Source organism: Ostrea edulis, chromosome 9, assembly GCF_947568905.1.
Source record: "Ostrea edulis chromosome 9, xbOstEdul1.1, whole genome shotgun sequence".
Lineage (NCBI taxonomy): Eukaryota > Metazoa > Mollusca > Bivalvia > Ostreida > Ostreidae > Ostrea > Ostrea edulis.
In genome coordinates this window covers 6,763,362-6,789,805 of record NC_079172.1, presented here as the reverse complement: position 1 = coordinate 6,789,805, position 26,444 = coordinate 6,763,362, and the positions used below count along the sequence as shown (strand labels likewise).

The 26,444-nt window shown below is 36.2% G+C and overlaps 1 protein-coding gene and 1 non-coding gene across 2 annotated transcripts; one reads left to right on the top strand and one right to left on the bottom strand.

Annotated features, from left to right (window-relative positions):
• Positions 1 to 207: 207 nt before the first annotated feature.
• Positions 208 to 3,255, top strand: LOC125660177 (neuronal acetylcholine receptor subunit alpha-6-like). Its single transcript, XM_056148373.1, has 2 exons — positions 208 to 548; positions 2,344 to 3,255. The coding sequence occupies exons 1-2, from the start codon at positions 225 to 227 to the stop codon at positions 3,253 to 3,255; spliced, it is 1,236 nt and encodes a 411-aa protein (XP_056004348.1). The 5' UTR covers positions 208 to 224.
• An 11,689-nt stretch (positions 3,256 to 14,944) lies between these two features.
• Positions 14,945 to 15,017, bottom strand: Trnat-ugu (transfer RNA threonine (anticodon UGU)). The gene has a single exon. It is a non-coding gene; the product is annotated as a tRNA-Thr (tRNA).
• Positions 15,018 to 26,444: the final 11,427 nt, after the last annotated feature.

The following is a 26,444-nucleotide window of genomic DNA, read 5'->3' as shown; positions in this document are numbered from 1 at the left end:
AAATCAAACACAAACACACAGAAGAATATTTTTGCGTCGGATGAACAGAGGTTTAAGTCAATAAGGTAACACACCAATGAAAAGAAAGAAAATCATAAGACAACTCGTGTCTGTTTAATCTTGCAAGTTTTTTACAACCTACTTATATCAGTGAATACTATGGGAGGGTTAGACTTTGACAGGAACGTCAGTAATACAGACTGACTGTATGGGCGTATGTAGACATGGCAAGACTGGCTCCGTCGTTTGGACATCTAGTCTTCATTTTATCCTTGCTACAGGTATCTGTCGTTTGTCAGACTCCGGACAACGTCAACAGCCTATTGACAAATCTGTTCGCCAACTACAACAACAAGATCCGCCCCGTGAATGACCAATCTCTGCCCATTGTCCTGGACGTCAGCATGTTCCTCTTCAGTGTCAATGCGGTGGATGAGGTCAACGAAAAGTTGGTCACAACCGGTTTTCTTGGCCTGACGTGGACAGATGATCTTTTGCAGTGGGACCCTACCCTTCAAAATGAAATATTCATCATTTTCCTTCCCCAGGTATGAACTAATTGATTGATTGATTCAGATGTTTTCCGCCACACTCAACAATTTTTTAGATATGAATTGATACTATTCATACACGAGCATATTTTTGAACTCACTTTAAAAAGTATTATTTGTGTACCAAAACACATTTTGATTTGAATTGACGTGAATACATATTTATATTTCTCATTAATTATAAAAAAAAAATTCAATGAAATGACCTAGTATCGCCTTTAATGATGGTGAAATATTGAAAACTTCGGTTTCCTGCAAATAATTATGATTTGGTGGATGAGGGGTTGCCATTATGTTGTTTCAACAATTCACTATCTCCTGTTCGGGAAAGATATGACCGCAACCACCCATCCACCCTCGAGCCACAGTTCCTTCAGACGAATAACTTGATATGCAGTTATCAGAAGTTTTTTTTTTATTTGTATAAAATAAGTATTTTCTAGATACTCTTCTACTTCATGTATCTGTTTATTATTATTATTATTTTTTTTTTTTTTTTTTTTTTTTTTTTTTTTTACAAAATTCTATTATTGTCAAATGGGTTTTAATGTACTATTTTTGAAATACTGAAGTATGATGTTTGATAATCTGAGCAAAATCGAAAAGTATACTTTCAATTGTGTTCGCACATAGGCGTAAAACTGGAAACGTTCCATACTATTATCCTCTTCTACATCAGATAAAATTTTGCACGAAAGTCAGCTCCAAATATTTTTTGCAGTAAAAATTCCTGAATTTTTGAAAAATTGATTTTATCTTATCAATGTATCTATTTTTAAATTTTATTTTCTCCCACTAATAAATTTGTGATTTCATCTGATCTGACTAGTTGTTTTTAATAGGTGAATTAATCCCAGACAATTTTGTATTTGGACAAATAAAGATAGTGACCAGTGCTCAATGCAAGGTGAAGATAACGATACATGTAGCAATAGTTATGCCGCTCTTTATTTTCTGATTTTGACTGTGGATTACTCCGTATACCTCATCAAGATATTGGGCTCACGGCGGCTATCGCCTTCAACAGGGGATGCTTATTCCCAGGCACCTCACCCCACCTCTGACGTGTTCAGGTGTCCGTGATTGCCTACTCTTAATATGGTTTCTGAGATTATAACGATCTAGTTCGTCAATACAACCTCGCATTGGGTCAAATGCTGTCTGACGTGTTTCATACCGATTGTTAAGCCGTTCTTGGCACACTGATTTTGACTGCGGATAACTCCGTTTACCTGATCAGGATTTAGGGCTCACGACAGGTGTGACCGGTCGACAGGGGATGCTTGCTCCTCCTGGGCACCTGGTCCCACCTCTGGTGTGTCCAGGGGTCCGTGTTTGCCCAACTATCTATTTTGTATTGCTTGTAGGAGTTATGAGATCGATCACTGTTCGTTATCTTCACCTTGCATTCATCAAGATTCATACACGCATTGTTTGCGCATTCAAATGTAAATGGGTATCATTACAATTTTTAAAGACATCAAAGGCAAACACATTGTGAATGTAAATATTGCTTCATGATTGGCAACCTTCTAGAATATTTGAATGCACAAATTAAAAATATCGAGACATGTTTACAGTAACCAGTACATGCATAGTTCATTTCTGTCTGAGACACAATGTGATGATACAGGTATTTTATTTTATTACAGAGTTATCTATAGTAACTGGCGCTCTGAGCGTCCTATAAACATGCATATAACTATAAACTAAATTAATTTTGATTTTAAATTCTTATGAAATTAAAAAAATATATATATTTCAAGAGAACTCACATTCGTTTTCGTTTTAGAAGGATATTTGGAAGCCAGACTTGGTTCTTAAAAATGGCTTTAAGAAGTTAACGGAGATGGGAGGAGATTTCTACTTTCTTTCGATTTCAAACTTTGGCGATGTCTACTGGTATCCGTATGAAGTGTTCGAAACTCGTTGCTCCATTGATATTACTTACTTTCCTTACGACAAGCAAACATGCAATGTTACATTCATTGTCTGGAGTTATTCCGCCGATGAAGTCATCATTACGAAATCGTCTGGTGGAATAGATTTTTATGAATACGAGGAAAATAGTGTTTGGACAATAGTATCCACTGATTCTGACATAAAAAAGGATTCTTATGAATCAGAAATAACCTTCACTATCACCTTGCAACGAAAACCTCGATATTACGTCATGAATATGATTCTTCCTGTCGTCTGCTTAGGACTTTTGAGTCTGTTGGTTTTTATCGTACCTGCTGATGCCGGAGAAAAAATGTCGTACTCCGTGACTGTGTTTTTAGCGTTTGCGGTATTTCTGACCATCATCAGCGCTGAATTACCTGTAAATTCAGAGAGCACATCGATTTTGAGTTTCTATCTTGTACTTCAATTGATGATAGGTGCCTTGGTTCTGATCATTTCATCAATACAACTGCGATTGCATTACAGGAAGAGTAGCCGAGGTATGTCAAAATTCTTTGTAGCCATTGTTAGAATCGATCAGTTCTTGAGGTGTGTTAAAAGATACCGTCTTTGTTGCAAAAAGGATGTTACCACTGTTGAAAATTTTGACAAAAATGAAGAGGAACAGTCGACGGAATTGGAAGCTGCCATAGAATGGAGTGATGTGACGAATGCCATCGACTTTCTCTGTTTCTGGTTCTTACTTCTTGTGAATGTCGGATTAACAATGTTCCTATTCTTGTATATCACTGGGTCATAATGGGTTTTTTTTTAAGATTTAAAAAAAAAATATCTATCAAATCATCACCAAATTGAATAAAGGATATAGGTTAAACTTTTCATTGTGAGCTTGTGAGCTGACCTAAAAATGTTATGCCATACTGAAATGTTTACTAAATGAGACAATAAGTTAAAATATAGACATTTACTTTTGTCAAATTGGTATTAGGCTTGATGAGAGTCACATGTTGCTTAACCAATTAAAACAAGCCAAAGAAAAAACAAGTGATCCATATGACCAGATGATACAAAATGAGTCGTGCAAATGGACAATTTGTAAAATAAAAAAAGTGGGATGCTAAGACTGATATTATTTTCTTGAAAGAAATTTTCCTTTGTTTTTGTTTTGAACATATTTTATTGATGAAATCAAAAGGATTGGAAACAAGTTCTGACAACTTACAAGTCCCTCTCCTAAAATATTACAATATGTTATGCAAGGTAATAATTAACAGGTAAAATGTACAATGATTAGACAAATCTACAAGTTTCTTCTATAAATTTCTGAACAACTGAAAAAATAGTTATATTAGTTTGGAGAGGTAAATTGACATCACCGCACAATAACAATTCTGTATCAATATTAACCAAGTCAAGCATGAAAAGGTGATTAAAAAGATCATTTCTAGCCCTGGAGTAATTTTTACAAGCAAAAAAGAGATGGTATACATCTTCATTAATATGTCCACATGTACAAAACGTAGAATTTGTGATATTTAATTTATGAAGATCATAATTAAGTATACAGTTGTATCTTAGCTTTGTATGAATAATGTTGATATATCGTTTTCCAAAAGAGTAATATGATGGTGGTCTTGTAATGTCTGTTATATTTTTGCGGAATGAATTGATTGAGATAGCTTCTCTGGCTTCTACATTTAATAAATTCCACTGTTTTACAGAGTCAGGTACAAATGATTTTTTGAATAACTCTAATCGGCATTTTGGAATGTAAAACTTATCATTGTTTCTAGTATTATAAAGGGATATATTTTCATGTTTATGTGGAATAAATTTTCCTTTACTTGAACTTAACTGACCATGGTTAGTTGGTTGGTTGGTTTTTTTAACATCCCGTCGAGAATTAATCACTCATATTGAGACATAACCAGCTGTGGATGAAGTAACATAAATTTATACCTATGTGTAGCGCTCAGGGCCGCAGCAGTGAGGGGGGTGTCTATAACAAGCCAGCACTGCCCTTGAACAGTACGCATACTATCCAGTCCTCTGCGTGACTGCACGGTTTTTGTGTGCAAACGACCTCTGGCGGAAGTTTGGGACAGTACTATGAAATGTTTCTTTTTTAATGCATTAAAAAACAAATAAAGTTAACAGTTTTAGCCATATAATTGTCTTGTTTATAGAAACATTACGCACTTTTCCGACTTCGTAATGGACTATTTTAGGAAATTCAAATTGAATAAGAAAGCCTGTAATTTTTAAAGGGACTGGTTCATGATTTTTGATAAAAATATTTTTCATTTTTTGATGTTAAACATTAAAAATATAACTCATTTAATGTTTTACAGCCAAAATTGTGACCTTCTGAATGCAAGAATAAAAGCAATATTTCAGCCTTAAATCTGTGTTATGTAAACAAAGACTCGAGTCTTTTTATGTAAACAAACAAGTGAAACATTGATTTTGCAATATAATGCATCTTAATTTTGCATAGTCACAAATTTTAATTTTTACCTGACACATTTTATCCCAAAAATACTTGAAATGTGAAAAGTATAATAAATAATGTAAAACTTATACGGTACCAATTTTGATGCACCAGATGCGCATTTTGACAAATCATGTCTCTTCAGTGAACTTAGATCGATATCCATTTCTTTTGAAAATTTTGTAAACAATAGCATACCGCAATCTTTGTTTACAAAACAAATAATACATTCTCTAAAATGAGACTCTGTGATAATATATAACCTTAATTTTCATGTGAAATATTTCAAACACAATAGACAGTAAATTTTGATCATTAAAAGTGAAAAACAAAATTTTGGGGAAAATAGTGAATCAGTCCCTTTAATCAAAATACAACGTATGCCTTCTTTATACATGTACATAACTTTAATTGGATAGGTCCCAAAAAGTTTGTTGGGGTTTTAAAATTCTATTTTATTAGAGTACATAGAATACACATAACTCTGTTTACCTGATCAGGAAATAGGGCTCACGACGGGTGTGACCAGTCAACAGGGGATGCTTACTCCTCCTAGGCACCTGATCCCACCTCTGGTGTGTCCAGGGGTCGTTTTTGCATTATCTTTAATTTCTTGTTTCTCGTAAATATATACAAATGCTTGACCTCTGGTGACTTATTTCTTATACTCCGATTGGTTATATATAATTATACGTTTCCTCTGGCCCAAATCACTTTCACCCTCATGACCTTGCAAACAAGCTATAAACATTTTTACTAATAATCTCCCTATCACCTCACCTCACGGTGAAAAGTTCAGACACTCTTGTTCAGCATCTTACTGTTGTTTTTGCTTCCCATTATTTTGCCATTGTCCATTCATTCATTACCCTTCTCCCATAATTCAGAATTCTATCATCTGTTTTATACATTGCAAATTTCGTTACGATAGTACCCAGGGATCTTCCATTCCTCCGCCTTTTCTTAAAACTTTCAGATGAGGAAGACTTACTCATGTATTTATAAAACCAAAATGCAAAGCTTTATTTTGCAGGTTTTTTTTTTTTTACTCTACTGATGAAAAAAGGTGACGATAACGAACAGTGATCAATCTCATAATTCATACAAAATTGAGAATATGGCAAACACGGACCCCTGGACACACCAGGGGTGGGATCAGGGGTCACACCCGCCGTAAACTTTCTATCTTGATCAAGTAAACGGAGTACTAGTCAGAATCAGTATGCAGAGAACGGTGTAAAAATTGGTAACACGTCAGACAGCATTCGACCTAATGACAGTTGTAGTTGCAAATAAGTTTATTATGACAAGAGTATACAATTTGCGAAATGCTGACTTCAAACGAGACTGTTGAAACCCTTGTAACTTCCATTTATTTGTCAGTAACTTGCCTCAATTTAAGAAATGATATATTCATATTCAGAACATGCTCTCGCGTATCGAGAGACATGAACACCATAATGAAACATTAATACATAAATGTGGAAAGTTGGCGATGGAGAAGCTGAAGTCATCCCGTTTGTCCTGTATCTAGGCTATTAGTTTGCCGTTAACGTTGATGTTCGATATCCAAATATCAAGCTGATGCGGAAGACTTTGTAAAACATGTCAGGTAATAAAAGAGCATAATGTATGGCCATGCGAATTCCAACAGACTGTTGGAAGAGTACAGAGATATTGTCATTGAGGAACTCCAGCATCTTTTCAATTTGAACGTCAGAGTACTTGTGCGTAGAATCAGAAGTAATTTTTAAATGGCTGATTACAAGATATGCATGAAAATTTCCGAATCCATTTTTATTGATAAACCCCCCCCCCCCCCCCCCCCCCCAGTGTTTAGCGTTTTGATAATGTTGATTTTCGAAAAGTTTTGTGATTTCCAAGCTGCTAAAAGTTCTTAGGAATTTTTAAAATTCCACATTAAATTTACACCACATATGTTTTGGCACAATATGTTTGAAGTTTCTCCTTCACAACATCTTAGCTAACATGGGTATATCTAGTGTTCGCAGGGTTGCATTACACTCAGGTGACCGTTCTGGCGCATGAGCCTCTTGTGTATAAACACACTTTATTTTTCGGCACTTATTAACATGAAAATTCCGAAGCCTTATCGCACATCATCTAGGACGACACCTATCATATTTTCATATTTTAAATCATGATTTAGCTGCTGTGTAAATATGTGAGAAAGGTTCTAGAAAAACATGATTTTTGTAGAACACAAGTTGTTTTTCAAACCCTATTTGACCTTCTTGGTGAAAATGAAAATTCCGAAACATTGTTGCACATAATATACAGGACACCTTTAATTCGTATTCCAACATATGATTTGCCTACTTCATAATATCAAAGATGAGTTCTGGGAACCAGGTTTTAAAAAACCACGTTTTTCAACCCCCATATTGCCTTTCGGAAGAAACAACCTCCCACACCTTCTTGCATATATACAGTACATCAACAATCATATTTTAAAAAAATGATTAACCTACTGCACAAAGTGTAAGCTTAGTTTTGGGAGCCAGGTTTTGTGGAAATTCGTAATTTTTTTGGCCCGTAATTGGCCTCCCCAATGAAATTGAAACTTCCCAAACTAAATTAAACATCTACGGGGCATCATCAATTATATTACAAATGATAATTGGCCTACTGCATAAAATGTTCTGGGAAACAAGTTTTTGTAGAAAACTGTTGTTTGTTTTTGTTATTTTTCAAACCATTATTTGCCTCTCAGGATGAAAATGAAAATCCTGAAAGCTCTGGGTAGGTAAAAAATCGTAATGACCGAGAAAATGAGACTAGGTATTTTAGTATATGATTGAATACTTAAAAACATTGAAACTAGCTACTAAAGCTGATGAAACTACACCTAAAGTCGGTCATCTTTGTTGACAGCTTGAGTGTAAGACCGAGTTGAAAGTGCTCAAAGGTGCGAGTATTCATTGGTTGACCAAAAATAATAACCATGGAATCAGATTGGAAATTCCCATTTTTTTTGGTCCGATGTTGAAAAAAATATCATATTCATCCTCTAAGGTATTTTTCTTCTAAGTTAGATCTCAGTCAATAAGAAATCAGAAAGCTCAGAATTATTCAAATTAAAAATAAAATATGAAATTAGTGTCACTAGTGATAAATTTATCACTAGTGACAAATTAGTGATAAAACGCCGAGGCATTTACAGATATTTTTAGTTTGGTAGTAGTGCTAGTGCATTAAATTAACCTCAAAGCTTATGTGTTGATTCACTCTCAAAGAAATTGTAATCTGTGCATTATCATGAATCTTCCTTCAGCTTCTTAAAATTCACAAACGTGTGTGCTTATTCCTAAAAATAATAATTCTAATCTCATTTTGGAGTATGAAACTCTTACAAATAATGAATTAGAAAAAGTAATCTTTTAAGCCTAATTAAAGGGTTTGAATGCATTATGAGACGAAACGTATTGGTCTCCAACTTGAATTCCAAATCAAAGTTTAGTTCGCTGATACCTTGTCAATGCTAAGTGTTTTAATGCTTGATGATTGAGGATAATGTTCATTAAATCCATCCATAGTTCCACACACCATCTCGTCCCAAAACCCACATTTTCCAGTATTGAATTCTAAATTTGGAAGCCAGAGATATATTATTCAAACATGTTGAACATGAATTTGAATTGTATAGTTCTTCTTTTCATTAAATTTTCATCGAACAAGATCTTTTAGATCACAAAACCTGAAAAGCGACGGAAAAAATATTGAGATGGTATCCATACCCGATGTTTTGTGTGAATTTAAGACTGAAACTAATTTCATAGAAAGTTTGAAATATTGACAGGACTGTGAGATAATGTTATTCAGTTTTCACTTCACACGATACATTATTTTCATGGAAGGTAATTCTTCAATGTTCATGATCCCTTTCAATGACAAAACCCTCACATGGTTTGGACATATTTCTTACGAGTGTTTTTTTTTTTTTTTTTTTTATCAAGAATGAGGATTGATTGATTGTTTGTTTTACGCCCCGTCGGGAACTTTTCATCATATTGCAACGTTACCAGCTATAGGCGAAATACCACAAATTTAGGCCTATGCTTAGCGCCCAGGGCCGTAGCAGTGAGGGTTCTTTAACGTGCCAACGCCAGCCGCGATGCGGGACCTCCGTTTTTAAGGTCATATCCGAAAGACCCATGATTCTCACTTCTAAATGCCGAGCGTTTGGTGAAGTATCAATCCCTACCTATGTTAACGGCTTGAGTTTTACGCCGTCATGGCACGGGGGGAGGGGAGGGGGGGGGGGCTCGAACTCACGACCTCCCGGGTTACGAAGCGAACACTCTATAACCAATGAGCTACCGCGACCGATCAAGAAGATTCATTGACAAATAGAGTGCGTTCGAGATCGCCGTTCCCGTTGTTCTCGTGCTCCGTTCTTAGAGTCGCGAACGACGAGAATATGTGCGAACAACGAGAATATGTGCGAACGACGAGCGTGCTTTTGTTCTTCGGCCACACTACCTCTGTTACAGAGTGTTACAGTTACAGTAACTCTGTTACAGAGGTGGTGTGGGTTCTTCCACTGTGTACCTGTTCTCGGGTTGCATACTCGGCGTTCGGGATCGACAAGAATTTGTACTCGTACGACGAACGGCGATCTAGAACGCACTCCTAGATTTTTATGCCACTGTCCTACCTTCCTTAACACTTGATAGTGGTGGTAGATAACAATTTGACATTTTACCCGCGTTACGACTATACACATGCACGCTACGGCGTACATTTCACTGTGACATCATATAGTGTGAAGTGCACCGACACTGTAAAAACAGTGCGTTACCCTAGCTAGTCCAAGATGGTGACAGACAATGTGTATGCGTCTGTTATGTTACACTTAATTCACGACTGAATAAAGTATTGATATATTAAGAAATGGGTTGTTAAAGTGGAACGTAAATATTGCGAAAAAATTGCATGATTCCTGTCCCAAAGATGCTCCATACCAAATTTGAAAAGAATCGGAAAGGTAGGTTTCAAGAAGTTAAACATCTTCAATTGTTAACACACATTTAATCACAATATTAGCCCCATCCTGATACCAAACCCCTATCCCTGGGATCAAAAATTTTACAATTATGGTAATGAGCTACTTGTATCTTCTAAATATATCCAGTTAGTTTCAATTTAGTATTAATAGACTTTATTTAAGTGTTTTACACGTAAACACTATATACCAAGTTTGACCCCGCCCTAGAGTCAGAAGATCATGAAGTTTACAATTTCGGTAATTTCTGTGGAAACGAGGGGGCTATTTACATTCAGTCTCTCCTATCCCTCGAATATAAATAACTCCTCCGTTTCCACAGAAATTAGACCGTGTGGATCCGGGTTAGAATAGGTCCTCAGTACCCGTTGCATGTCGTACGAGGCAACTAAATGGGGCGGTCCTTTAGATGAGACCGCAAAACTCGAGGCCCCGTGTCACAATAGGTGTGACACGACAAATATCCCTCCCTGCTCAAAGGCTGTAAGCGCCGAGCATAGGCCTATATTTTGCAGCTCTTCACTGGCAATGGTGACGTCATCATGAGTGAAAACAATTTCGAGAAGGACGTTAAACAATCGACAGAAATTACAATTTTGGTAGCGGCCTTCCTGTTTTACTTTACTATGAATTTCGTGGGGGTATATTTTTTTTTAGATGTGCGATTAAGATTAACACTATCTATTGAATTGGTGCAAAATGAATTAAAAACTTACGAAAGAAAACATCTGTGCTGTAATGAGTGACGTGGAAGCGTGCTTGCCTGACGCCGTTTTTAGACTAGGGTAACGGGGTTTCTACACAGTGACCAAGGAACATTTCTACACGGCTCTGTGATTTTTCTCTCTGCGTAGATTTGATTGATTGATCTATTCATTCTTCGAGGAATAAAAATCATGAGGAAATTTCAAGTTTACCATTTTATTGAAATACATGTATATACCATTCAAATTCTTTGTACCATGGTTGGAACTAAGCAATACGATGGACCACTTGCTGATCGATCTTGTTTAATACATCTATAAGCTATTTTGGTTCAAGTGGATATTTGCTGTTTCACGATTTACTCGAAATGGGGTTAAATACCGCGGATGATGTTCAATGTGACCCACCAAACATTTTTGAATCCAACGAATACATTTGTGATTGTTAAATCGGCGCCTAGCATCCATTTACTATAGAATTTCAACAAAAGTTCGATGTGGATTGAGGACAAAATCCAACCATATTTCTCAATTGTCAAGTGAAATACTATCCTCCCGGATTCAGTGTTACTATACATGTAGTTCTTTCTCGGCGTTTTTTAAACGTTTTAAATTGCTTGCATTGTGCAGCGACTGCCAGAGAGCGTTACTTCAGGGTTTATATGTTGATTTCAATCACTCCATGATTTTCTACGCTGAGACACAAGTGATACCAAAAGTTTAATAAACAGTAACACTAATTTCAGACCGCAGTACATCTTAACAACCCAACAGCTAGCCCGAATCGGAAACATCGAGTATAAACGCTAGTTACCATTCATCCTGGTGAAGTCATTGGGCTTTTCCATGCCATCAGGACGGAATGAGTTCAGCCAGTGCATCAAAAGCTTGTTCCAAAGTCTGCGGACGTCTCCCGTTTCCCTAACATACAGTTTCTGGTAAATAGCTTGTGAAATATTGGATTACAAGACATGTTACTCAGTATTATGTAACCGCAATCTCTGACAGTTCTGCTGAGGGTCTAAGTGTTAGAGCTATGTTTGCATAGAAACAGGAGATCATTACAAGTTTTAAAGTCTCCGTGCGGCAATGGATTGTCTAGTCTGGTCCTCTCCAAGTTATTTAAGTTCCTGGAGCGCTTAAAGTCAGCCACGAATGGTGGCTCTGCTAAGATATCCGTTATCCATTGATTCTTGCGTAGAATGGGGAGGTACCTCTTCAGGACAGGGCGATGAATGAGGCTCTGCTGCTTTTCTTTTCTTTTATATTGTAAGGAAGACTGTCCGCAGACGTTGTCGGAAAGTGGGGTCAAGCCCATCCAGATTTTCATCAGCATCAGTAATATAATTTTTCTCCTATGAACCGTTGTTAACCTGATACATGTAACACAATATAAAATATAAGAAATCTAAATTTTAAGTTTCTGTAGCAATAAATGAATAGATATAGCAAAGTGCAAGGAATCCTATCACATTCATAAAGCATCATTTTGTAGTATTTCATTATCATCTGCATATGGTCTTTATATGTCTTTCAACTGATTTGATACGTGAGAGCGTATGATTCAATTTCTAAATCGAGGCAAGCAACTGACAAATACGTCGATGTTACAGTGGTTTCAATAGTCTGGTTTGAAGTCAGCATTTTGCCAATTCTATGGTCGTTGTAATGGTCTTATATGCAAATACACCATGTCGTTAGATCGAATGCTGTCTTATGTGTTTCATACCAATTGTTAGGCCGTTCTTTACATATTGGTTTTGACTATAAATTACTCGGTTTACCTAATCAAGATAGAGGGCTCACAGCGGGTATGACCGGTCAACAGGGGATGCTTACACCTCCTGGGCGAATGATCGCTCCTCTGGTGTGTCCAGGGGCCCGTGTCTCCCCTATACTCTTACTTTTGCATTCTTTATAGGATGTTTTAGATTCATCACTGTTCGTTACATGTATCTTCACTTTTTATTTATGATATCTAATTTGTAAATCTATACCTGTGTAACCATTATCGTAATTTCCAACATGTAAAAAACACTAGTGACGAAGTATTGAATGTTCCATGACGACTATACTGACACTAAGTCATTACCGATGCCTACTCCTCCTAGACACTTGATCCCACCTCTGGTGTGTCCAGGGGTCTGTTTCCTCAAGTCTCTATTTTGTATTGCTTATAGGAGTTATGAGATTGATCACTGTTCGTTATCTTCACTTTTCATTAGCAGGTGACTTGGTGCATATCAATCAATCAATTCTTGAAATTTGATCTGTGCCAGTAATAACAAAATATAAAAATGTGCTGATTTTGATATAGTGATTTCACCATGATTTGTGGTGTCTTCCTTCCATTCATATGGTCATGCATTGTAATATTATCCGACAATCATTAACTCAATATCATCAAAGTTTTATGTAAACGATGGACCAATTTTTGATACCGGTCAATCGCAGTTAATGCGAAGATTACTAACTAATAACCCTTGTAAATTGTCAACACGCACCAGGTATCTACACCCCCCCCCCCATTATGCTTGCGTAATCACACTTCGCCCCTCCATTGCCTAAAGTTGAAGCCCTTCACCGGTATTGGTGACGTCTCCATATGAGCAAGATACAATCAATCAATCAATCAATCGCCCCTCCATTGACAACAGATCGCCGTTGATCGCCAGTACAAATTTCATTTACCCCATCCCCTATTTTCAAAACAATTCCCCAACGCCCTTGCCGGGTTACGATATAAGTGCTTTAGCCACTGATCTAAAAAAAAAAAAAAACCACCTCAGTTTTAGTATTATTTTATGACTTTTTCTATTTATTTTTTGTTCTTTGTTTTGGTTTGTTTTATTGTTTTACATGTAAAGCGCTTAAGGGTAATTGTCTTAATTAGATAAAGCGCTATATAAATGTATGATAACAATAAATGATAATAATCTACTGCGGCTGGTAAGATAAGTCTTTATTTATTCTTTAAGCAAAATGCCTTATAAGATTGTCCACTTAAAATAATACACTTACATAATAGGAATATATGATACAGAAGTAATGGATCTTACACAGAATACAAAATAACTCACAAAAAAGTAATACTTTTGATCTTAGTTTTTGAATGTCATACTGTTTAGGTTAAGATACATGTATTTCTTCAGTGATAGACCACAGACATCAAGGTGATGGGGTTTTAATAGTCTTGTTTTAACTCAGCATTTCGCAGATTCTGTGGTTGTTATAATGATCTAGTTTGTAAATAAAAAAATATCAGAGTCGAATGCTGTCTGAGGTATTTCAAACAACGTCTTAGGCCATTCTTTACATACTGATTTTGACTACAGAATTCTTTGATTACGTGATCAAGATATAGGGCTGACGATGGGTGTGACCGGTTGACAGGGGATGCTTACTTCTCCTTGGCTATCTGATGCCATCTCTGGTATACCCAGCGGTCCGTGTTTGCCCTTCTCTTAAGTTTGTATTATATATAGGGTTTATTAGATTGATCACTATTGGTTATCTTCACTTGACTTGTTTAAGTATAACTTCAAGAGGCTGCCACTGCGGTAACTCAGTGGTTAAATGTTCGCTTCGTAGCTGGGAAGTCGTGAGTTCGAGACCCTGTCATGGCCGGTAAAACTTAAGGCGCCAACAGAGGTAGTGATTGCTCCTTCGTCAAACGCTCGGCATCACGGGTCTTTCGGATATGAACGTAAAAACGGAGATCCCGTGTCCTGGCTTGCGTTGACACGCTAAAGACCCCTTACTGCTACTGCCCTGGGCCCTAAGCATAGGTCTAAATTTTCAATATGAGTGAAAAATTGTCGACGGGACGTAAAACAAACTTTATGAATCAGTGGGATAAGGCATTTTTTAAAACGTGGATAAATTAGTGTTCTGTGATAATGACACGTGTATTTAAGCTTCCTGGAACATGAAAAAATGTATAAAGAGACACCATAGATCAGAGAGAAATATTTATGCTTGGTTCGAATTTCCTCCATTGTTTACATATAGGTTATAGTGCAATATCCTTGACCCAGGCGCCTATGAACGGCACAGTTTTAAAAAATATGCAAATCATGGTTCCGCCCACTGGTGTATCTCCAGTTCTTGTACATTTTATAAAAGGAAAAACACTACAGCCATAATACAAATAAATAAACGTGTAATAGCGTAAGTTTATAAGCACTATCACAAGTGCGGTTTATTGCAATGCACATCTTTCATTTATGTCATTATATCAATAATGTCACAAAAATACACCATAAAAAGCCCCCAGTGAGGATCGAACTCACGACCCCTGGTTTACAAGACCAGTGCTCTAACCACTGAGCTATGGAGGCTCTTTATCACTATATCTAATCCCGCTATGTTCAGGTAACAACTAAATTGATTAAACTCACAACTGCTTGTTATCTGTAAATGCAAAAGCTATTCTATACATTAATCAATCAATCAAGATTTTTCTTTTCACTAGTAAATCATTTGAATACCATAATCAGATAATGTACTTATTGTCCCTTACTGAATGTTTAACTTGCACATGTATGAAAGAATTTATTTGTAAAACAAAATTCACACGTAATCACACTAGTCTTGTTAACGATTACATGTACTGCTTTTTATGCGTAAGATTATAGTAATGAAACTACATTTACTTTTATTACAAGTAGTGTTTTCCTTCAGTCATTTATTACGGTATATACAATTCCAGTATTTTGTACGGGCTACAAACATCATAGCATAATGAAATAATTACACTGTCATTTTAATTGCAGGAAAATAGTCATTTGTCTCGAAATATTGTTGGAATATCTCTCTTGATTATTTATTTTCCAACCCCATTTCTTCGTGGCATCATAAATCATTATTACTCTAAGGGTTCTATGGGTGATTTTATACCTCGATGTCAATTGCATAGGCGTAGCTTGGGTTCGAATATTACCGAGGCAGGGGGTCTGGGGGGCGCAGCCCCCCCCCCCTCCCCCCCCCCCCCCCCCCCGAAGCTATCGACATTTTAACAACGTAAAAGGTGTTGTTGTTTTTTTTTTTACCGAGGCAGCTGCCTCGGTTGCCTCAATGGAAGCTACGCCACTGCAATTGGTATATCTGTCCGTCTCTTATAGAATAACTGGACTCCGAGTTGGTCTTCAACAAAACCAAAGTGATCAGTCAGATTCTCTTAAAGTTGATTGGAAATTCACCGGAGAACACTTAACTTCCTTTGATTTTAGGACTGCAGACAAATTTGAGTCAATCATCAAAATGTCTTGTGAGCTGGATCCGCCCCACCAATTTGATAAAACAATGCATAGACTCTCTTCCTATAATAACATCTATAATTGACTCATCCCTCTCCGAAAATTCAGTTCCATCCAGCTTCAAGGAGGCAGTTGTAACACCGCTGCTTAAAAAAAACCCAGGACTCAATAAGGAAACCCTTTCCGTTATTTTCGCCTTTCAAACTACAAACCTTTCAGCAATCTACCATTCATCAATATAATAGTGGTGGCTAAGAGATTGGACGATCATCTTGATGTGAATTGTCTCTGTGACACAATGCAGCGGCGCGGGTTCGAATCCCACTCGGGCCCGTAAGTGAGAAAGCTTCCCAGTTTACTGTCGGAAGGTCGGTGGTCTCTTCCCAGATACTTTGTATCTGGGTTCTCTCTTCCACCACTAAAAATTGGGCGCCACCAGATAACTGAAAAATTGTTGAGTGTGGCGGAAAACATCAGTCAATCAATCAATTAATCAATCAATCAATCACTCAATCTACAGAAATTGCCTTGCTGAAAGTCCATCATGACATTACACAAGCATTAGATAATGGTTCATCTGCTGTCCTCGTACTTCTGAATCTATCTGCTGCATTTGATGTCATTGACCATCGCATCTTACTGCATAGACTCGATACAGCTTATGGAATAACAGGTGGTGCCTCTAAATGGACCCATTCTTACTTAGAAGAACAAAGTCAATCTGTATCTATCAACTCTTTGAAATTCACCGAGCGAGTTCTTTCTCTTGACGTCCCCCAAGGGTCTGTTCTTGGACTCTACTGCCTGTTTTCCAAACCAGTCGGAACCATCTGTCAACAATACGTTATGAACTACCATTGTTATGCGGATGATTTGCCAATTTACCACGTAATATGACCAATGAAAGGATTCTAAAAACAATCCAAAGAACTATTAGTAAACTTGAAATCGCAAAACTTTTCCCAAATCAGTAACATTAAATCCTATGACTTTTCAACACTTTACACGACCAATCCTCACGATAAATAAAAGACTAGACTTTTTGACATCATAGACAGTTGCTTCTTCAACAAAAATGGCAAACGGAAATATTCATATCTAGTGATCAGTCATCCAAGTACTCTGAAGATGAAATAAAAAATATGCTAGAGTTCCTCATTGACAATATCTTCGTGGTCTTTGGTGATCAGGTCTTCCAACAGTGTTGGAATTCCCATGGACACGAATTGTGCTCCTTTGTTAGCTGACCTGTTTCTATATTCATATGAAGCAGAATTTATTCAAAAACTGTTGACCGGTCGCACCCGCCGTGAGCCCTATATCCTGATCAGGTAAACGGAGTTATCCGCAGTCAAATCAGTGTGCCAAGAACGGCTTAACAATCGGTATGAAACACGCCAGACAGCATTTGACCCAATGCGAGGTTGTATTGACGAACTAGATCGTTATAACGACCATAGAATTTGCGAAATGCTGACTTCAAACGAGACTGTTGAAACCCCTGTACCATCAACTTGTTTGTCAGTAGCTTGCCTCAATTTAAAACCTGACTATACGCAGAACAAGCTCTTGCATATCGAATCAGTTGAGATATATAAACACCATATGCAGATGATAATGGAATATTGCTACATAAATATGGGAAGTTGACGATGGAGATGCTTAAATAATCCCGTTTGTCATACAGTTGAGTTGTCAGTTTGCCGTTAATGTCTACTTTCAATAAAATATCTAAGAATGAAGCAGAAGTGGACGACCGTGTGGTGTCCTTTATTTTGATCTCACAGCGATATATCAAATCGACATATGAATGAAAGCTATTATTGTTAATAGACAAAATGTCATCGATATATCTAAATGTCGAATTGAAGGCCACAGCGAGAGATTATGCGTCTTACGGGATTAGTGAGAAACCAAATTTATATCTGGAGAAAGCATTGCATGGGGAAAAGTGACAGTTTGGGCTGCTTTGAGTTCAACGTCGGTAATCGGACCTTTCTTTGAAAACAAAGATGGAGATACACACACAGTGAACAGCATTCGTTATCTTGAAGTTAAAAAAATCTTTCTGATTCTAATCAGAAAAGGCATAAATCCAAAAGAAATTTTGAAATCTGGTTTTAACAGATTTCTTTTTAAAAAAACCAAATGTTTGATCCCTCATTTTCTGACCAGAACCCACTCGATTTCTTTTTATGTCGGCAGACAATCCACAACCAGACTCTATTGCAGAACTCAAATTCTCAATTTGAAAAGAAATATGGAAGATTTCAGCTGAAACGTGCACTGCTGTTGTCAGAAATTTCACACACAGATTGGACATTGTTACAGCTCAAAACGGAAGTAATTTAGAGTATATCCTTTGAAGTTATTGTGATTTTTTTAAATAACACTTAATCTGTTATTAACATATGTAGGTTTTTAATTTTATTTTTTATGCACAAAAACGTACATTATATAAATTTATAAAGTGCATTTTATGTTGTTGTTAGGAAAACCTAATCAAAAGTTATTCAAAGAGGAAATGGTATCAGATATTCTGGGACAGCCTGTAAAAAGAAACCGGATTTATTTGAAGTAATTGCATTGTTTTCGGAAGCCAATCTCTTCTGTCCCTTGGGATTGACAATTAAAAATCTGTGCTCGTGGGACCTCCATTACATAAGTACAAGTATGCATATATCAAAAGTGGATAAGCTACTTCCAGCAGCCCATCAAGTTTGTCTAAACACCATCCCTCCTTAGCAGACTTCTTTCGTTATTTCAACTTAATCAGCATATACATTTAATGCATATTGATAACAAGTACATGTACACAAGGACGCAAAATTGTCTCAAAGAACCTTAATGTTGTATACATGTATGTTAAAGATTGGTTGATATAACGGATAATAAATATATTTATTGCAGGTTGATACATCTAACGTGTTTACATCGAACACGTGGCTGTATATTTGTAGTTTGTAAGAGTTAATACCTGTAATGCCTAGCTAGCATGCTCTGTTTTGCAGTCATTCGAGCTCAAAACTTTGAGCTTTTCACACGCTTTACTCCCACCCACTCTCTGCTTTATGCATTGCTAGTATACTTTCATAACTTAAAATATTTAAAATGTATTACAAAATATGTATATCGTTGTAGTTACCAAGTTCTGCATCAAGACAATGGGGCTGATATTCGTTTAGTCTATGTGCTTTATACAATGTATGAGTAAATGCGCAAGTTTTGAAGCATTTACCAATAATCAGTGTTGTTATGATTTTGAATCAGGGTAGTAAAACAAATTGTGTTTGTTTGAGACTGGGTCGAATTAGAACATAAATGAAAAAGAGGAAGGGATATCTCAGGAGAACAATTACAAGCTCATTCAAAAACTATTATTATACATTTATATACCGCTTTAAAGACTATTACCCTAAAGCGCTTTACATGTAAAACAATAAAACCAAAGTAAAAGAAAGAACAATAAATACAGAGAAAAGGGCATGAAATGATATTAATACTCAGGTATACATAAATACCGAATTATAGATTAAATGCAAGTTTAAAAAGATATGCTTTAAGTTTGCTTTTAAAAACAGCTAATGAACCTTCCACACGACATCTTTGGCACAAAACAACAATAAAAAAACCTCCGTTTGATTGAAGAATTGAATCTAAGTAAAAATAATGTAATAATAATACCATATTTATATAGCACCCTTTTCATACACTATGTACGCTCAAAGGTGCTTTACAATGCATATATACCTTACTACAGAATGGTATACACATAATACATAGAAAATAAATAAAACATTAAAAATCAATGATATAAAAGGCGTTATCACATGTAAACAGTCCGTAGCTGTATCTATCCTGATTGTACATTTAAAACATCAAAACACAAGATACCATAAATATGCTAGATAAGAATAAACATCAGTTTCAGGGCGTATAATGATAATGAAATACACACACGCACATATAGCATATAATGTCTCAGGTATAATACATTAAAACAGAGAATTTTTTTAAAAATAAAACATCACAAGATTGTACTCGAAAACTAAGACACACAGTCAAAACAGATAATGCGATGAAACAGCAAACACTGATATGATAAAAACTAGTCCTGCAAAACTTGATGGAAAAATGTGTTTTCAGTGCCTTCTTGAACGCACACAATATTCTACAGTCCCTTGCATGTTCTGAAGGGCATTTCACAGTTTTGGAGCTATTGTTCTGAAACACCGATCCCCGTACGTTACAGTTCGACTTTTTGGAACAACTAGAGTGACTGATTGTTTTATAGACCTAAGATTTCGGGTAGACTTATATACCTCTAGTAATATTTGTTTGATATAAGTTGGGCACTCATCATGTAAGGTTTTGTAAGTATAAGTAAGTATCTTATATTGTGTCATATACTGCACAGGTAACCAGTGTAGTTCTCCTAGTATTGGAGTGATATGGTTGTAACGAGAGGTCCTGGATATGAGACGTGCGGCAGTGTTCTGAATATGTTGGAGCTTGCTCAGGACTTTCTTTGGAACACCGAGCAGGAGAGCGTTACAGTAATCTAACCTTGAAGTAACTCGGGAGTTCACAAGAGATTTAGTTGCTTCTGTTGTTAAATATTTTCTGATGTGGCCTATTTGCCGCAACTGTGCATAACAAGATCTGCTGACAGAGTTCACTTGTTTCTCCATATCCATCTTGTAGTCAAACATGACACCAAGATTTCGAACGCAGGTTGAAGGATTAATTTGCGAGTCACTTACTGTCACTGAAATGTTTGTAATGAGGTTTGCATTACGATCAGATGCAAACACAATGACCTTGGTCTTATCCGTGTTGAGTTTCAACATATTGCCATGCATCCAAAACACGATGTCATATAGACAAAGCTCAATACGATGTAATGTCTCTGCCTGTGTAGCTATGCCCCTAGGTTTAAAAGACAGATAAAGCTGACAGTCATCAGCGTAAAAATGGTGATCAAGTCCATGATATCTACAGATGGAACCAATTGGTTTTGTGTACATTGTATATAATTTTGGGCCCATCACTGATCATTGTGGCACACTGAAATTCATTTTCACTGGCCTTGACTTGGCACCATCTATGCAGACCGTTTGGTGACGGTCACTGAGGTAAGATGATATCTATCCTAGTGATGTACTGTACCTGTTATTCCGAACAGATGTTCAAGTCTGTGCAACAGGGTAGTGTGTTCGATAGTGTCAAATGCAGCGGAAAGATCCAGCATCACAAGTAAAGTGACATCATTTTGGTCTAAAGATTGTAGTATATCAGTCTGTACCTTCAGTAGTGCAGATTCCGTGGAATGGAACTGCCTATATGCTGACTGGTGTTCTTCATGAAGGTTATTTAATGTCAAATGGTCTTCAATACGGGAGTTTACTACCTTTTTCAGAACCTTTGAAACAAAAGGCAAATTGGACACAGGTCTATAGTTCTTAAGAGTATTTGGTTCAAAATTTGCTCTTTTTTTCAGAAGAGGTCTTATATGTGCTTTTTTAAATGCTGCTGGTACACTTGCAAATTTAAGCGATAGGTTTATAATGTTTGTCAGAATTGGTAGAAGTTCTTGCAAACAAGATTTTAAAAGCCATGTTGGTATTGGGTCTAGCTCACACGATTTATTAGGTGAATGCTTGATTATTCTCTGTACCTTCTCCTCTGTAACAGAGGTGAACTCCTCCAAGAGAGTCATGGTCGTGTCTACTTCTGTCTCGAGATTGTCCGTACATATTTTAGGCTGAGACTTTGAATTTATATTATATCTTATACACTCTATTGCCACACTGATTTCTATAAATGTCATGGTCGATTGTGAGTCTTGTCCTATGCCATTTGCGTTCCAATTCACGCCTCAGATGTTTTGCCTCATGGAGTTCTTCAGTGTACCAGGAACAGGTAGGTCTAATTATAATTGTTTTTGTGCGTTGTGGAGCATGTTTTTCAACAAGCGATGAAAGTTCTCTGTTGTATGTAGCAACTACCTCTTCAATGTCCACAGATTTTAGAGAGTCCTTCAGAACTTTTGACACTTCAATGTCCTTCCTGAAAGATTCCTCATTGATGGATCTGAGTTTTCTGTATGTAACTGTTTTCATCAAAGGTACGTACTGTCCCTTGGTTTTGTAATAGGACATCTCAACCTTACCAACCAAGACTAAATATTAGCAATTATTTTATTTCGATATTACGATCAAGATTAGGAACTTGTCTACCAAATATAACACATCTGATTAAAAGTGACAACAAAATCAAATCTCTGCCAAACAATATGATAAGCCGCCTAGTGTACCCTGAGAATCTGTCAATCAAACATTTAGGTGACAATCTTCTGGTAGGCCCTCGTCCTCTGAACACTTCATCTCTGAGATATTTGTACATGGAAAATTGATTAAACATATTCCAAAGATCGGCGTATGAGACGTTATTCTGGAAATGTCCAGATCTGATTTTTCTTGATATGACTGGTGTACAGGTAACATGAAAGGTGAAGATAAGGAACAGTGATCAATCTCATAACTCCTATAAGCAATACAAAATAGAGAGTTGGGCAAACACGGACCCCTGGACACACCAGAGGCAGGATCAGGTGCCTAGGAGGAGTAAGCATCCCCTGTCGACTGGTCACATCCGCTGTGAGCCCTATATCTTGATCGGGTAGACGGAGTTATCCGTAGTCAAAACCAATGTGCCACGAACGGTCTAACAATCGGTATGAAACACGTCAGACAGCACTTGACCGAATGATAGATTGCATTGGCAAACTATATGTTGATCGCTATAACGACCATAGAATTTGTGAAATGCTGAAAACGAGACTGTTGAAACCTCTGTACCATTAACATGTTTGTCAGTACATCTAAGATAAAAACAAATAGGAATTTTCGCCCTTGCACAGATTACAAGAATTTATTTTTAAAAGGACATCTTTTTTCTGTACTTCCAGCGAGATTGTTTTCAGGCATGTCAAATTTGACAAATGATGTATTTTCATAGATTGTGTCGCAAAAATTTCTACAACTAGGCCATAATTTGATATCAATCGTCAATCAAACATCATTGCCTCTACGTGTTGAGAAAATTGACCTACAGGGAAATCCTTTCCTGTGCTCCTGTGATCTTGTTTTGGTTCCGAGAATGAATTCGAGAAAATTCTAACAGACTTTCAGATTGGTCAACTGACTACACTTGTAAGCAACCATCTAATTGGGCGGGAAAAATTAATGGACTTCCATCTGTCGTACATGTACTGCGATCCGTTCAACCTCATCACGATTCTGGGCATTTCAATAAATAGTTAACGATTCTGTTTAATTTTTTTTTTTTTAGATATAAGCATAACTTCACTAGATATTGGCTTTTGAAAACAGAATTATCTATTAACTCCCATGCAAATATATTTATTGGAAAATCTGAACTTCGTCAGGGATGTGTCTGAGGAAGAAAGTATTAAACGACTGATGATACACTTCTCAAAATAGAATTCTTTAGAGGCATAATTTACAGAGAAACACTACATATGTGAAATCAACACATTTTCATCTAGTGTTAAATATAGACTGATGTTTTTCAACTTTTTAATAATCTAATAGTCTCCATGAATCACCCTTTCGATGAATTTTGATAAAATGTTAGTTTTAAAGCCTGGTTTCCGGACATATCTTCTTTTGCAAATTTGCATGATTTTATCGTAGACACGATTTTAATCTAGAAAGAAATTAGAGAACGGATAGCTGATTAAATAAATCTTTTTAAATAACGGATTATTTTAAAACCAGTATGATAAATTGAAAATGTGTATTAATCTATGCATAGGTCACACATAAGATTTATGACAACACTTTGTCACTCGTTTTCTTCTTGGAGATAATCAACTTTTCTTCAGTCAGGAATTATTACACACGTAGGTTATCCTCTTTCAAGATGCGGCAGGTTTTAAGACTTCAATTCTCTCTCTCTCTCTCTCTCTCTCTCTCTCTCTCTCTCTCTCTCTCTCTCTCTCTCTCATTAATCCTTTCTTTTTCTCACCTATTCCAATTTGCCACTTTTCAGAACGAGATGAAGGTGAAACCAGCTGTGTTGATCCTTACCGTTATTTGTATGTGTTCAGTTGGAAATGTTGTATGCCAGACTTTCGACCAAACGAAACAATTAATAACGACACTGATGACGGATTACGACAGCAGAATTCTTCCCCTGAAGGACCAGTCGAAAACAGTTCAACTCGATGTCACTTTGTACATATTCAGCATAAATGAGATTGACGAAGTGAAGGAAAAAATGGTATCAACCGGTTATTTGTATATCAGTTGGTTGGATGAAAATCTGAAATGGGACTCCTCCACCAACCAAATTTATTTTACTTACCTAAAACAGGTATGATTATCAATTGCATTCGTAATTGATGAAATTAAACGTTTTGAAATTAGTTGATATAGAGTATCATCGGATAGCAATTTGATTTATGAAAAGAAGACATTAAAACGGACCTGTGTATATCTATATATACACGTGCGGCATGGTTACCTTTATATGCATATTTTTACGTTTCCAATGCTGAAGGCTTTGATATCTCTACAAATTATAATGATAGCCATAATATAGTACGTCTATTTAAACGGCCGGGAACCGTGACAGAAGAAACTTGTAAATATAAGAAATAAAGTTAATTTTTCAAAATACATCAGGATATGAAATGCAACGCCTTCACGTCGGATACTTCACGAGCCGCGTTTCGTGATACGTATGCCGACCTGACTTGCACGTATTCTCAAAAATAAAACTTATGTCTTAAATGTATTTTAAATTAACATTCCATTTTATCTATAGAGTGCATTATTAAGATAAACACAAATAACTGAAGATATTGTTAAGTATTTGAAGGTACCATTAATTCAATTACTGCGCTAAATCATTCAATTGCTATGCTCATCAACTCAGTCATTGCTCTTATGCGCATATCAATTGAAATATTGCTTGCAGTAATTGATTTGATGCATGTATCAATCGAGTTACTACGATCAATAATTGTATTGATACGCGCATTAATTAAGATATTGCGCGCAATAATTGAATCAATGCGCGCATGAATTCAATTATTGCTCTCATCAATTAAATTGATGCATGCATTAATGCATTGGGATTAATGCTTGCAAAATATGATTTGGAGCGCGGTATAAGTGATTTGAGGATCTCTTTAATTCATTTGAAGATATCTTTAATTCAGTTGAAGATATCTTTAATCTATCTCTCTCTCTCTCTCTCTCTCTCTCTCTCTCTCTCTCTCTCTCTAAAAATTATTGCATGTATCACTTCAATTAATCATTAATTTAACATTTAAGAAGACAATAGCTGAATTATTGCGCGCGTTAATTGAATTTTTGCGCACATCATTTGAATTGATGCGCGCAATAATTCAATGGAAAAGAACACTAATTCAACTATTGTGCGTATCGATTGAATTGAAAATTATGGATTTTACCGGCAACTTACGTAAACGGGCCGACTTTGTCAAGCTGCAAGTTTTCAGATTAAATGCGGGTGTAATAAATATTTCAAGGTATATCTTGACACAAGTGTAGAGGGAAAATATCAGTGATAGGAATATTTTAGGAATTTTTTAATAATGAAATTTTGATGCAGCTATTTCTCCGAGAGCTACAGTCCTGCACTTCCGGAGACTGAGAAAGTACCCGCACAAATATGAGGTCCTGGAAGACATTTTTTAAAATAAATTTAAAAGTAGTGGAAAGAAGTACCAAACTGGTCTGGAAAATGTAATTTATTTCACTATATGCATTTTTTGAATGACATTTGACTGTAGTGCCTTTCTTCTTTTTATAATTTTCTCAAAGCATTGTCTAATTTACATTTCAAAGAGGCTTGGGCACAGTTTGAACTTAAAAAAATTAAATCTTGTTTTCCCATTTTTAATGTTTACAATGCTAAACTATGGTATTTTTGATGATCAGCAAAACGAATTGAAAGTCGGTTGTTGAGATACAACACTCGCAATTCTCTGTTATGAAACCACAGGCATTTGCATCGCTTGGGGTCGAATTTACTATTAAAAAGTAAAGGTATAGAACTCTAAATAAAGGATACTCTTTAATAGTAGAATTGACCCCAATCAATGCAATTGCCTGTGATGAAAACAAGGCCCGTGTCATATTTTTGTTCACACATATATTGCTCAATAGAAAACACCATGTTTAAAACAAAATGAGATGTGACAAACACTAGAGCTGTTTAATTGTGTTCAGAATTAACTAGTAATTTGATCAATCTGCTTTAAACGAAACTTTTACCAGTATATTTAATCTATGTAAACAAAAACATGACACGAACTACATAACAAAGAATTGCATGCTATGTATTTCTCTTGTAACTCGACAACTCGCATTCAAATTCTTGCTAATCATTAAAGATAACTTGGTTAAACATTGTAAACATTAAAAATGGAAAAATAGAACTTGAAAATTTTAA